The sequence below is a fragment of the Saccostrea echinata genome, unplaced genomic scaffold (assembly GCF_033153115.1).
Source record: "Saccostrea echinata isolate AGI-Se365-2 ecotype Australia unplaced genomic scaffold, CSIRO_AGI_Sech_v1 ptg000002l, whole genome shotgun sequence".
NCBI lineage: Eukaryota > Metazoa > Mollusca > Bivalvia > Ostreida > Ostreidae > Saccostrea > Saccostrea echinata.
The window spans coordinates 30463168-30478356 of record NW_026889751.1 but is presented as its reverse complement, the minus strand read 5'-3'; the positions used below and the strand labels follow the sequence as shown (position 1 = coordinate 30478356).

The window sequence follows — 15189 nt, the reverse complement described above, 5'->3', positions numbered from 1 at the left end:
TAAAATAGAGAACATAAAATATATACAATATGTTTAAATTAAAATAGAAAACATAAAATATATACAATATGTTTAAAAAAGAACATTGGAAGAAATCAGAAGTGAATTTTGATTTGGTTCGGAGTAAAAATAATGAACACCACAACTTTCAATTTTCATGTAAGTTTAACACTCATGGCAAAAAAAAACTCTGTCCTGGAGCTGCTCCGCTTTCTATACCAATTGTTATTTTGGCATCTTTGGCCAGATTTCAGAGTTCCAGTGTTCTTGTTATGTGTAATACATTTTCATAAATATGTTCCCCCTGCTTTGAGAACGAGTCGTCAGATATCTGATGGTCCTGCTTTATTTTTGCTTTTTCAGAATTCTGTGTGACCTCCTTTCTTTTGTCGAAATTCTCCTCGTCCTGTTGTGTGTTTGTGTTATCAGGATGACGTAAGACCTGCTTTGTTTTGTTCGAATTCCCCGCGTGCCGTTGTGTGTTTGTTTTATCGGGATGCTGTATGCCGGTCTTCAGTCCTTTGTACATGTATGTCGCATTGTCAAAGCCCTTGTTACCACGGTCCTGAACCTCTTCCAGCAAATCACATTTAGAGTCCATGGGCTGTAGGCAGCTATCGCCCGTGCTAGGTTTCCTGTGTCTGTACCTGGAAAGAAACAGTTTATTAACAGTACTTGTGTAACTATGCACTGGTATTATTAATAACAAGCCTGAAAAAAATCTGCTGTTGTGGAATATAAGTTCTTGGAAAAACACTAGAATTAAGTATAGGAACCGAGATTTGCAAGGTATTAAAGTGCAATATACAAAAGCAGACTTTTTTCCACCAATTGTTAAGCCTTTGATTTATACCAATTTGACTAAGGATTACTTCTTCTATCAGGATGGTGTGACCGGTCGACAGGGGATGTGTACTCCTAGGCACCGGATCCTTCCTCTGTTGTTTGCCTTGTTCAGGATTTGTATTCTTTTCTGGGTTTAGGAGATTGATCACTATACGTTACGGTTATCTTCTCATTTATTTTTATGTTGGAAAAACATATTTGTATGGTCAAATAAGGCGTGGCAAAGAGAATCTTTTAGAAATAATGGCCTAATCTTTAAAATGATAAATCTTAATATTACCGACCTGGTTTAAAAGAATTCCCAGAGGTGTACGTGAGGATAGGTAACTTAAATCTAATGAACACTAATCCTTGCTTTATGGATCTTCATGTTTTTTTAATCCAAGAACAAGAACACTATTTCTTTTGGTTAATTTTATACTTATTATCATATATCGTTTCAAATCGTACCGCAGATGCATGATTTGCAAAGTTCCGCAACAAAGCAGCAATAGGGAACGTAGGAATTTTGTTTTGACGGCCTGCCATTTTTTTATGTCTACATGTCTGTATGGTTATGATTTTGTTCAATACTGAAGAGAAACCCGAAGCATAGGTATGAAAACTGAAATGATTTAATGTATGAAATGAATTAAAAAAATAAAGAAAAAAGTTGACACACTCGTAATTCTAATCTTATAAAGTTTTCGTCTAAGGAATGGAAAGATAAAATATGAAGATAACGAACAGTAATGTCTTTTAAAAAGTCCATATAAATAATACAAATTGAGAGTAGAACAATAGCGGACCCTTAAAAACTTCAGAGGTGGGATCAGATACCACGGAGAAGTAAGCATATTCTGTTGACCGGTCACACCTGCCTTGAGCCCTTTTTCTTGATTGGGTCAATCATGCGCGTAGCTGCCTGTACGCAAGTTTCCAAACAAAAATTCTTGGGGAAAAAGAGAGAGAGGTATTCGGAGAGAAAACTAACATCCAGCAATCATTTGTGTTTCAATTTATTTTTTTTGTCGTATTTTTCCGATTTGAATTCCGTATCATAATGTCTATATAACCAAATCTTTTACTAAATACTATGGTTACCGAATCAAAATAAATCATTCCTTAGTATGTCATTGTTCTGTGACGCGTTGATAATTTTTAAAAAGATCTTTTTATTTTTATTTCAATCACGTCGTTGAATGCTATGAAAAACTAGTATATAATTTAAAATACAATATAATTTTTTGTTAGTAACATTATTATAATTGTTGCTCGTTACAAACAGGGAAGACAATACCAAAATATCAGGAAAATATTCAGCCTCAGCTACATGTATACCTACATGGAAGTTTTAATAAACAATACATGTATTACTAAGTCTTTTATTTTCTAAAGAAAAACAAGAAAGCGTGATTTTTTGCAGGAAAATGACTGAAATAATTGGTAAAACCCAGGAGATTCCGGAGACTTCGCCCCTGGACCCAATGGGGGTCTCCCAGCGGCCTCTAGAGCCCTTGACGTTCTCTGCATACAATTCACGTCCATGCTGGTTAAGTGCCTGGGGTAAAGTTGTAAATCCGTAATCAGTTCAGTGTGGAAAACATGGCCTAACAATTTTTAAAAAAAGTCACAAAACTTTCGACCGTAGCTAGAGTTTCTGAAAAGTTGACTTTATACTTTATTGTTTACGTTAAATAAAGGAAATTGACGATAGTAAAGTTGAAGTCGACACTTTTATCGTAAAGTTAAGTTGTCGGTTTGCTATCAATGGCGTTCTCTATTAAATATCCAAATATGAAGCAGAAGTGCCAGACCCCATGGTAAAACGTCATCAGTATATTTAAGTGTCGATTTGAAGGCCACAGCAAGGCACTTTTTTTCATATTGAAGTTTTTGAATAAATTCTGCTTCATAAGAATAAAAAAACAAAATCTGCTGATAAAGGGGAACTATTAGAACCCATGGGAATTACAACAGATTGTTGGAAGAACTCATGCATTTTTTTAATGTCAACTTCAGAATACTTGTGTGAAGAATTAGAATGTTTTTAAGAAAGTAATTTTGTAGATGACAAATCACGATATGATATTTTTTAATTTAAAAAGCTGTTGTTTGTGATATTAAAAAAAACCTTGGTCTTTAATATATCATGTGGAATGGTTGAAAAAAGTGCTAAAAAAGCCGTATGTTTGGATGCGAGTGATTTTATTTCAAAATTTTGATTTTTTAAAAAGTTCTTTCGATTTCTTTTAGTAGCCTCATTTGATTCACACTCACACCACTTATGGAATATGTAGTTTTACAGTATTTCTGAAGTTTTTCCTTCACTGCTTTTTAATATTTTTTCCAACTAAATCTCTTACTAAGAATTTCAAGGCAAGGAAAAAGTAAAAAAAAAACTTTTGCATCGTTGAAGGATAATTACTTAACCTGCACTTGGTGCTTGGCATATACGAATGAAAACATAAAACTTTGTGTGTACTTAAACAACTGAGGTGTTGTATATTGACAAAATTGATAGCCTACCATGCATCAACAAAATCTCTCCTTCTCTCTCTCTCTCGTCACAAACTCTTATAAATTGCAAATACTGGGCAGAGCTCAAATCGACGTTCAAATCTCTAATTGTATTCATGACTAAAAACTAAGTAATTGAGAGAAATCTTGCTTAAATGCTTCCTATCTTGATTAATTAATGAAACTACAAAAAGCTCTTTCAAAATGGTGGAAGAAGTATTTTAGCTCCTCTATGTTGATTCTTATAAACTAATCACTGTCATAATTTTCAAATCGATTTTTTGAGGTTAAAATTTAACCTTAATATAGTACATTCTGTTTTATAACGCATTGCTTCTATTTTTTTCATGTAGGCCTAGCAAGCAAACTTTTACGTGTGCATAGATGCTCTAGAATAAAGATTAATATTTAATGAAAACAGGGATTAGATTGATTAATTTCATAAGGCGTCACGTTATGTAAAATAGAAAAAAATGAATAAAATAATTATCAAAATTTCAGCTGTATACTAATTATGATAGTTAGATACATCCTCCCCCAAAACTCACCTATAGACCAACACAGCAATCAAAGTCCCCAATAAAGTCACAGAAAACAGCGAAACTAAAGCAGGAAGCACCACACTCGATGTGTTCCGTACAGATGAACTCATTATTAGCGTGTCCTTCGGAGGGACTTTGCATCTCTCTGCGATCCTCTGAACCTCCCCCTCGGTCAGGTTTACAGGGTAGGGGGTCCTGTACAGCAGCCCCGGGTTCCATGGAGGGGGACAGGGGGCTAAATTTAACCAGTAGTCCATTGTTAAGTCCGACATGTTGTAAACTCCTTATCGAATACTGCTGCATTTGAATTCATTTCCCGATCACAAGGAAAATCAATAAAAAATGAGGATGTGTTGCTCTATAATTTATAATCCGTGTATAAATTTATCACCCACAAACCGTATGGGGGAAATATTTACATTTCCAATGTCTTTGTCCGAGATAAAATTACAAATTGTAAAAATACTTTATATCTACATAAATCTACCGATTCATCGATAGGCGTGGTTAAAAAAAATCACGTGCGGGGCGGGACAAATAGAGACAGAAGCGGAATTATTAGCACGGGGATTTGCAGAATCAGGAGCATGTAAATATAAGGAATAAGTGTCAGATTTTTTGGATTCATGACGATGATTAATCGATTGGCTTGCGTGATAATTTTATGCATAAACGCCTCCCGCGTTTATGCAAATTATCACGCAAGCCAATCGATTGATCACATCATGAAACCAAAAAATTAGACAGTTATTCCTTAAATTTGTGATAACTCATAACCCACCACGAATATCTTTGATTAGCATAATTATATCTTTTTTATTATTGGACAAGGCGTTTATGAACAAAATTTTACACCCTGCTATACTTACTAAGGGAGTTAATATAAGTTATAGTGTATGTATGGAGGTAGGCCATTTCTTAAATTAATTATTATTATTATTATTTTGCATAATTAGTATACTACTTTTAAATCTGTCTTCATTTTTCATCGGGCGTCATGGTTAAAAAATTTTAATCCGTCTTCCTTGTGTACAACACTCATTTAAAATGCAGGGAGAACTTATCAAAGTATAACTGCATTTGGAAACCTCGTCAAATTTTGTCTGTAACTGCTGTTTATAGGCCTGTCACTAAATACTGATCATTAAAAGTATGTTAATTTATTACTTTTATAAGTAATAAGAAATGTTTTAGAAACATATATGTCCCCTCCCCGGCGTGGCAATATTAACAACTATAAATAAAGAATACATGTAATGAGAGTGTAAACAATTGGTCATAGACTAGTCAGGGGTAAATATGATACATAGTTTGATCTCTCTAACAGACCTCAATATCATTAAGGGTAATTTACTTTTTAAAGGGTATCAGTGTACATAATTTGAAGTCTGTAAAGCAATAGTTCTCAAGATACTGAGCTGATATTATCTTCCTATGTCTAGTGTCTATATGTTGAATGACCATTGACCTTCGGCCTTGTGATCACAAAATATACAAAATATTGAGCAAACAATATCTTCTAATGTCTGGAGTAGTTTGACACTTGACCTTTGACCTTGTCACCTCAAAATCTACATTGATCATCAAATTACCAAGTTTGATGTCTGTCAAGCAAATGGTTCTAAAGATATTGAGTGTTCAAAATATTCCTTTGTCCAGTTTAACTCTTGACCTTTGACATTAAGATCTGAAATCAATAGGGATCATCAACTTCTTAAGGAAATCCAGAGTACAAAATTTAATGTCTGTCAAGCAGAGTGTTCTTTAAATATTCATAAATATAATTACTATGTTTGAACCTTGATCTTTGACCTCCTTCTACATTGTACTTCTCAATGGAAACCAGTATATCAAGTTTGATGTCTGTCAAGCAAAGATTTCTCAAGATACGGAGCGGTCAATATCTTCCTTTATTAAACCTCTATTAAGAATACTCAAATTTGATTCTCAATAATGACTTCAAAAAATACCGTTTACAGCAATAATGACCTAGGAATCATTGCACGTGGGGTATAATGACCGGTCATTTATAAATAATGACCGCTAAAAATGACATGTTACTGTAATCTAAATTCCATTCAAATTAAAAATTTATGCATACAGTAATGATTGTTCATTACAGAAAATGCTGTTATAAAAATATGTGTAGTCTTTTTATGATACGGAATACGGTTGGCCTTTAGATGCGTCATATCACCTAATTTGAGGGGTCAGTCCCTTTTTCTTGATATCAAATGAAAGTTCGTATCATTCTGCACACCTTTTCTTCTATGTGGTTTAATAAATTATGAACATACTTAATGAAAGAAACGGTATTAAATTTTGTGAAATGTTTCTGAGACATTTTTTGAGCACTACCGAGCTTCGGCGCTTTTTGCGCTAGAGAGATTTGGACACCCATCTAGAAATTTACCAACCTTCCTCTACCTTCACTGAAAATCTTGACTCAATATCTTGTTTCGGAGGAGTTTCCAGGACAAGCCAACCCTCTGAAAGTCAGAAAATCCTAAATATCTCGAGATGGAAAGTGACGTCATCAACAAAAAAAATTCCAATAAGGTTCAGATCATGCAGAAAAGTGGACTCTGATTCTCAAGGGCCTCTTACCGACCCTTCATTGTAAGCAATCTATATGATTCATATGTTTTCCTTGGAGGTATTTAATGCGTGAGGAATTCTATATAGTTCCAGTTTGTTCATTGAGAAATTTTTAAGTTATTTAGATGGCCTGATCGTTTGATTCTCTTTATGACCGAAATTTAAAAACAAAATCTCCAGGACTGATTGAAAATTTAGACGTCTCAGAATGAAATTATTTGTTAAAAGACCTTTTTGCTATTATATTTTCTTGGTAGTGGTGAGCTCATACACCCTGACGGACGAACAGGATTTACGAACATCACTTTTGACGGTTTATAATAATGAGCTAAGACCGGGGACTGACAGAACATTTTGCCTGGATTTAAACACATCTTTTCACCTCTTTTCTATTAACGAGTTTGATTTGAACAGGGAAATTAACGCTGACCGGTTTCTTTGACACTAAATGGTTTGACGAAAGACTTGCACGGAATTCAGTAAACTATAACCAGACAAGCAGAACCACAATTCCACAGAATAATATTTATATTCACAACTTTTTCATTAAACAAATTACACACTTTAGTATAAGTTCAATGCCTTTTCTGAAGCTTGTTCTTGTTGCTTAAACCACTTAAGGAAAACAGAAAAACTTAAGCTGAGTGAATATGTCATTTATTGCCAAGATAAATGACGAGAAGTGAAACAAAAGCATGTATAATATACAATTACAATAATGTACATTAAAAGCTGGGATAAGGTCAAATGATGAATAATTTCATTTTAGATATGTTACATTGCAACTTAGTGCTTATCCCAGCTATTGTTATATATAATGATTACAAAGTTTGTGCAACAAGAAGGTGGCGTACAAAAAGAGGCGCCACTTGTATGTTACTAACAGGAATAATTTAAAAACAAGTTCAAATTTATTGTAAATCGCAGAGAGAAAACACAGTTTACATGAAGAATAAGTGCATTAAACCTATATGGTAAGGATAGTTAAAACAAAAGTTTCTCAATTACATTTTCCACTAACATAACTATACATGGGAGGAGGAAGGGAGGTGGTGGTTAAAATTACCATAACCTCGTGTTTCCACCGGATTTAAATATTGGGAACTCGATCCCGATTAAAGTTGAACCCGACCTTAATACAACATACTTATAATAACTACAAAATTTAATTGACTTGACATTAACAATGTAAAAAGCTTGCATATAAAACATTTTATGAAACATAAAATTTTATTTATATTCACAACTTTTTCATTAAACAAATTACACACTTTAGTATAAGTTCAATGCCTTTTCTGAAGCTTGTTCTTGTTGCTTAAACCACTTAAGGAAAACAGAAAAACTTAAGCTGAGTGAATATGTCATTTATTGCCAAGATAAATGACGAGAAGTGAAACAAAAGCATGTATAATATACAATTACAATAATGTACATTAAAAGCTGGGATAAGGTCAAATGATGAATAATTTCATTTTAGATATGTTACATTGCAACTTAGTGCTTATCCCAGCTATTGTTATATATAATGATTACAAAGTTTGTGCAACAAGAAGGTGGCGTACAAAAAGAGGCCACAAAGCATGCTAAATGCTTGCATGACGCATGCAGCGCCACCCAAGGAAAAGACATTTTCATTTGAATTACATTGAACTGAAAGTTGCCAAAAAGGAGTTTTTGTGAGAAGTATTTAATTGACTATGGTAACACTAAAATAATCAAATTTACAATTAACTATATAAAATTTCAGAGTGTATAAAAACAACGTTTATTAATATAATGTATACAAAGGGGTGCATAAACCTGAACCAAACATGTATACCTCAATGACAAAAAATATACATGCATGGACTAAATACATTTTATATAAACAGTTATATGCTGACCTCATGCACACTATTTATAAACAAATTTATGATGAGCTCATGACTAGAATACAAATTATATGAGCAGCCATATGCTGACCTCGAGTACCTTTACTCACTGTCTATGCAGGCAGATTTTATAATACAATTTACATGAGCAGCCATATGCTGACCTCGAGTACCTTTACTCACTGTCTATGCAGGCAGATTTTATAATACAATTTACATGAGCAGCCATATGCTGACCTTATGTATCTTAACTCAAGTCAATGCAGGCAGATTTTAACAAACATTTTACATGAGCAGCCATATGCTGACCTCATGTAGCTTAACTCACTGTCTATGCAGGAAGATTTTAACACACAGTTTACATGAACAACCATATGCTGACCTCATGTATTAAAGATCACAGTCAATGCAGGCACATTTTTAAATACAATTTACATGAGCAGCCATATGCTGACCTCGTGTACCTTAACTCACTGTCTATGCAGGCAGATTTTAACATACAGTTTACATGAGCAACCATATGCTGGTCTCATGTATCATAGATCACAGTCAATGCAGGCACATTTTTAAATACAATTTACATGAGCAGCCATATGCTGACCTCATGTATCTTAGGTCAAGTCAATGCAGGCAGATTTTAACAAACAATTTACATGAGCAGCCATATGCTGACCTCATGTATCCTAGCTCACAGTCAACGCAGACAAATTTTAATATACAGTTTACATGAGCAACCATATGCTGACCTCATGAACATTGGTACATAGTTAAACACATTTATAAGCAAAACTATGCAGACCTAACTGACAAAATACAGATTATATGGGCAGCCATGTGCTAAACGTTTGTGCCTTAGCTCACAGTCTTTACAGATAAAATTTAAGATCACAATATGTGGAGCTCATGATTAACATACAATTTACATGAGCAGCCATATGCTGACCTCACGAATATGGTACATACTTTAAGTAACACTTCTGAGCAAAGCTATGCTGACCTCACTGACTAGATTACAGTTTATATGAGCCGCCATATGCTGAACTCATTGACATTAATAAGCAGTCTATGTAAAACATTGTAAGTACATCAATGCTGAACTCACTTTCTAAAATACAGATTATATAAGCAGCCATGTGCTGACCTCCTATCAATTTAAACTGAATTATACAGAGTTGATGACTATAGAGGATGTACAACTATTTGAGCAGCCATATGCTGGTCTCATGACCAAATTTACAAAATTAATGATAAAGCAATGAATAATGTTACATCAGAAGCTAATGCATTGCCTAATCTTACTTACCAACATAGAGAACTGCCAGATGCTGACTTCTCTATTTATGATGTTCGGTGGCAGTACATGTATAAGAGGAAATATTTAACTTTCAAGTTTGGCAAATTTGAATTTGAAAGTATTTATCCTAATGTAATGCCTACTTGCATTATAGTGCCAACAATCAAGTTGGTGAATGACATTTTCAGACAATTCGTTCTGTGCCACCTCTGTGGCAGCACAAATGCAAAACAATATCTGAATTAAAGGAGGAATCAAAGCCTTTAAAATTTATAACATGTTACAAGGGATATGCCATAAAACTGTGAGGAACTATATCACCAGATTTGAAGGTGAATAAAGGGCCAGATGTGTGTTGATATTGAGCAATATACAGTTTCAAAACTTGAATGGACAAACTGACAATTCAGGTTATTGTCTGTCAAGGTAATTGCTATCGAGTGCCTGTCATTTGATTTTGGATTACCTGAGTGTGATCTGTGCTCAATTTACATTGTTCACCTAAGTGCATGAAAGGCAATGAGGTAGAGTGCCAACAAAAAGATTCATATCTGCTTTTTGAACCCTGTGATATAAAGCAGATAAAATATGATAAGAATAATGTTGTGATTGAAAATTTAGTGTCAGCAGTTGTCTCTAACTGTTTGGGGACCTTTGATAACTTTCCTTTAGATATGATTGAAGTCAAATGCAGCAACAACTAATTCATGTTTTGTCCCTGCTTGACAATTTTTTATTGACAACTCCAACAACAGCTATAATATCAGCCAAAATTTTTGATTACTCAAATAAGGAAGCCAAATTTCCATCCGGAAGACAATATGGAAAAGCTCTTTATAAAAATGTGATAAACTGTTTGAATGCCTAGCCAAGATTGCACAAACCATAATGACCCATATACAGATGCAAAGCCCAACTACCAGATGCATAGGTATACATACGAAATTTCTGTGAAGAAATCCATTCATCCCAATAAAAAAATAGATTTGCCATCAAAGTGATCAATAAGGAGATGCCATGCTTAAATGTCAGCACACTAATTTTAAGTACTGAGTTTATTTAGGAACATGACAATTTTAATCTATTAAGAGTATCAAAATTCATGAGCAGGTGCTACCACTTTACAAGCAAAATTAAGCACACCTAACAAAGACTGCAGTTCTTTTAACTGTCTTTTCTTTCTATGTGCTGTCTTTGCCAGCAATTGTATCATATTGAGAAGTTTGTCCACAGGTACTGACATCCCAAAAACTCCATATTCAAACAAGTTGTTAGCAAGACAGTTTGACATTTTAATCTCTGACACAGGTTTTCCAAATTCTGAACATCAGAGAGTCACTTTGTGGTAATTCTGGTCCTAAGTAGAAAAAAAAATTATCAATGAGATGAGAGAAACCAGAGGCCCGATATTTATTTAACATAATCCACTGTAAGACTGTGCTTAACCTCTCAAACAACTGACATGATGACCTGGCCCCAAATGTAAACATTTATCGTAATAATTTTGATCATCCTACATAAAGCCTAAAAAATGACAGTCTGAAGGGTGGAATGGGATATTTTGAAACCTGTCCATTATGTCTTACTTGACTAAATGTGTCCTGTCCCAAACGTCTTGATTAGCTGTATTACATTTCTATAAAATGATGATGCACAGCAGTATTTATCATGAAATGTGTTTAATTACTGAATTACCCTCTGGAAAGAGTAGGTAACGAATAATTCTGAATTCTACAAGTAGCTACTTAGGCACAAGCCCTGATGGTGAACAAATAAGATTATCAAAAGGTTTAAATGTATGTAGACCTGAAATATGATTGAGCCTAAGTTCCTTATCCAACATTTTGTCGGCTATCATCAGACTCTCTTTTTTTTAACAGACGGATGATTGTTCCTAAGAGAGGTCCAAAGAAACTCAATGTTACCAAGTTTAAAATCATATTTAAAACTGTAAACTTGAAAGTCAAGTAAAATCTTGTCATAACCCTGTACTCTTGAAGTAGCACTTGCTCTATTGTTGTTGAAAGTGTTTAATTTGCTGTTAGATCTGCTTCAGTCGATTTGCTCCATTTTTATTTTGGGTTGTTGTTTACTGTATATACTTGATATATTTGGCAGTTGTATTTGAGCAGTTTGCGGTGTATTGTAAGAAGCTAAAGAACGAGTGAGGATGTAAGTTTTGACTATGTGTTTGGTAATAGGAAGGTGCCAAGGGACCTCAATTAACTGACGAGCTAATAGCATTCTCTTCATAATATCTCTATGGGCCATCCCCATTGGAACTCCCAATTTCCCTAACAGTACAGCAATTTTTAAGAAGATTGGCGTACTCTTGGGGATAATTTTCTGTGTATATGGACACGAATATCAGAGAGGCTGATGTACACTGGTACCATGATATGATTGTTTTGTTGACTGTGAGTTTAACTAGATGGCTTTTTTTTTTTTTTTTTTTTTTAATTTGAGTTGAAATATTTTATTATGGAATTGGGTTATAAGCATTTAAGGTCAATAAATTGACTGTATCTGCCACCAACTCACCACAAAACAAATGTTGAAGTGTGTTGACAAAATTAGTTATCTAAGTTACCACTGGTGTCAGAGCAGCTTACTGAAGACAATGATAATTTGTCATCCAACACAGATATGTGCAGTAAAATCCACAGGAGGAGCTTGAGCATTTTGATTGTGTAACTTGTCCTTCCTGGTGGTTGTGGATCTGCAACAGGTTTCCTTTCCTTAATCTTTGGTGGTATCTTTTTCTACAATGAGTCCAAGCATGTTGTAATTTTCACACATGAGAATGTAATATGATACTAGTTGTACCCCACCCATTTATATGCACAGAATAATGAGACAACATGCTCACATCTTCATCATGTTAAAGGTGGGGTTAACTCTTTGTACAATGAAAGTTGTCTAGATATCAGTATCCTTTAAGAATTAGCATGAACAGGTCAGGTATAATTAATATTAGCTGCAGCTCGTAATAAATAAAAGTTGAAAAAGTATATTCTCATTTCAGTTTAACTTAGAAATGAGCTAAAATAAACAAACTTAGCTGCAACTATGTCATGACAATTATGGGCAACCAATTTTATAAATAAATGAAAAGATCCTCCCAACTTCTGCAGTTGTCAGTAAGAGTAAAAAATAACATACGTGTTGCCTTCACACAAATCATAGGGATCCATAGGTGATCCCCCACAAATTGACCAAAACTGACACTGACAGGCCAGTCATCATGGTCCACATTCATATTAGATGCTGCTCATAATAAATAAAAGTTGAAAAAATTCTAATTTCTGATTAACTTAGAAATGAACTTAAAAAAAAAAAACAAACTTAGCTGCAACTATTGCTCATCATTATAGGCAACCCCATATTTTAAATAAATAAACAAATCTTTCCAACTCCTGCAGTTGTCAGGAAGAATTAAAAAAAACAAACTTGTTGCCTTTGCATACATCTATAGAAATCAATACAAACTGACCCGACAGCTTACACTGAAGACAGCTGGCATAATGTGCAGAGCACCTAGCAATAAATATGATTAAATATAATCACCAGCACTGTCTTACATGAATTAATATCAGCACAAAGCCAGCATTACCACTAGCATAACAATCCATTAAACATGGGTAAATCTCCATATTGAGATTTACTAAACACTGTGTGTGTAATGCACTAGTATTTAGTATTGATACTTATCTAGTCCTGATTCTTTGCCTGTCCTGTCAAATTGAGAGGCATGGACATGTTTGTAGACATTTGCCCAAGAACCGGTGGTCATGCATATGGTTACTGTCTTTTAAGCAAACTCCATCACAGACCAAATACTTCCTATCTGAGCCACAGAATTCCCGGTGGTGACACTGACGCAGTTTATTGGTATCAATCACTTTGGTATTCTCGGAGGGATGTCTCCGTAACAAATGTTCAATTATTACATTAAAAAGGTTATAAGTTAAAATTATAAACTGTGTCAGTCCCATGACTCGTCGCTTCGTGTTGCCTGTGAGTCTGATAAATCATTACAAGCAGAAGGCAGAAGCCACCCTCAGTGTGGATATCACGAAACTGGAGTTTGCCAGATCGCGGCTCCTAGGGTCACTTCTCCACCCGACTCACTATCAAAGTGTCTAAATTTTGTTTACGCAGTTAAATGGTATGACTAATATGTCAATACAACCAATTCTTTGATAATTATACAAATCAATTCTTCACATTGTAGCTCAGATTAAAATTACCATAACCTCGTGTTTCCACCGGATTTAAATATTGGGAACTCGATCCCGATTAAAGTTGAACCCGACCTTAATACAACATACTTATAATAACTACAAAATTTAATTGACTTGACATTAACAATGTAAAAAGCTTGCATATAAAACATTTTATGAAACATAAAATTTTATTAATCCTTTTGAGGATATAAAAGGACTTGGGAATGAATTGGTTAGAGTACGTGATTCCTCCTCGGGGATGTGTGAATGGTTTGAGCTTAAAGCATTTGAGCTTATATGTGATGCTGACGTATCCAATTTTCCCTTTGACAGTACTGCACTTTGAAATTCTTTATTTGGGGTTATGAACCAACCGAAGTAAAATTCAACTTCATATCAACAAATGTTATTCTATCATTATATCAAGAAAATGGTGTCTGGGACATTGTATCTTCAACAACCTACACACTGCTAAACTTTTACGGATTTGAAGAAATAATTGTGGGATTTAATTTAAAACGAAGAGCAGCTTACTACATGACAAGTCTGATTCTGCCGATTACATCCTTTTCATTATTGATGGGTTTTGTTTTTGTTCTTCCTCCTGAATCTGGTGAAAGATTGGGTTTTTGCACAGCGGTTCTTTTATCAATCGTTTTGCATCTTACGTTGATCGAAGGAATGCTTCCGCGAGCTTCAGAACCTGATGTGTCCATTATTGGGTACATTCTGGTTAGCTATGTTGTTAGCGGATCCATGCTGTAGTTTGTTATTTTCAGTTTAAAAATTCAAAAGGTTTCTTACGATAAGCCTGTCCAACGAAGTATTATTCGCTTATTCAAATGTTGTCGTAAGAAAAGGAAAATATTAAATTCAGTAGAAAATTATGATGTTAAAACTCCAGTTGATGACACCGATTACCACGTGACATGGATAAAAGTCGGAAAGTTGTTTGATAAAGTGTGTTTTTCTCTTTCATTATTCCAGTGGGCTGTTACTTGTATAATTTTCTTTTCTATCGTTCCATGATTATGTTAATACAGATTATTTTTGCTAGAACATTTTTAAAGGGTTTTTTTACTAAGCCAGTTGCAATTTCTTTCTCTTTCACTCATTCCAACAGTATTGAATTAAGAATATTTATTGTATCAAAGAATAAAAGATGTGTATTTTTTAACTAATATACTTTAATTCATTTAAGTAAATGTTCAGTATGACTACTACGAACTCCCCCTTCTTCATTTAATTTTATTAATGCAATGCAATTTTCCCGACCGGTAGTACATGAATAAGTTGAATAAATAAAAGTCAAA

General features: G+C 34.1%; 2 protein-coding genes across 2 annotated transcripts in view; both read right to left on the bottom strand.

Moving 5' to 3' along the window:
- The window catches only part of LOC133178252 (mitogen-activated protein kinase-binding protein 1-like), an 89441-nt gene that overhangs the window by 36886 nt on the left and 37366 nt on the right, over positions 1-15189 (bottom strand). The window lies entirely within an intron of this gene.
- Positions 251-4162, bottom strand: LOC133203223 (uncharacterized). Its single transcript, XM_061339052.1, has 2 exons — positions 3894-4162; positions 251-641 (listed from the first exon to the last, which is right to left on the bottom strand). Exons 1-2 carry the CDS (start codon positions 4157-4159, stop codon positions 251-253), a joined length of 657 nt encoding a protein of 218 aa, XP_061195036.1. The 5' UTR covers positions 4160-4162.

Bases quoted from the DNA above. Each gene is read 5' to 3' on its own strand.
- LOC133203223 (XM_061339052.1), bottom strand. From the start codon at position 4,159: ATGTCGGACTTAACAATGGACTACTGGTTAAATTTAGCCCCCTGTCCC. The intron at 642-3,893 runs GTGAGTTTTGGG...TTCCAGGTACAG, and splicing joins ATTGCTGTGTTGGTCTATAG to ACACAGGAAACCTAGCACGG.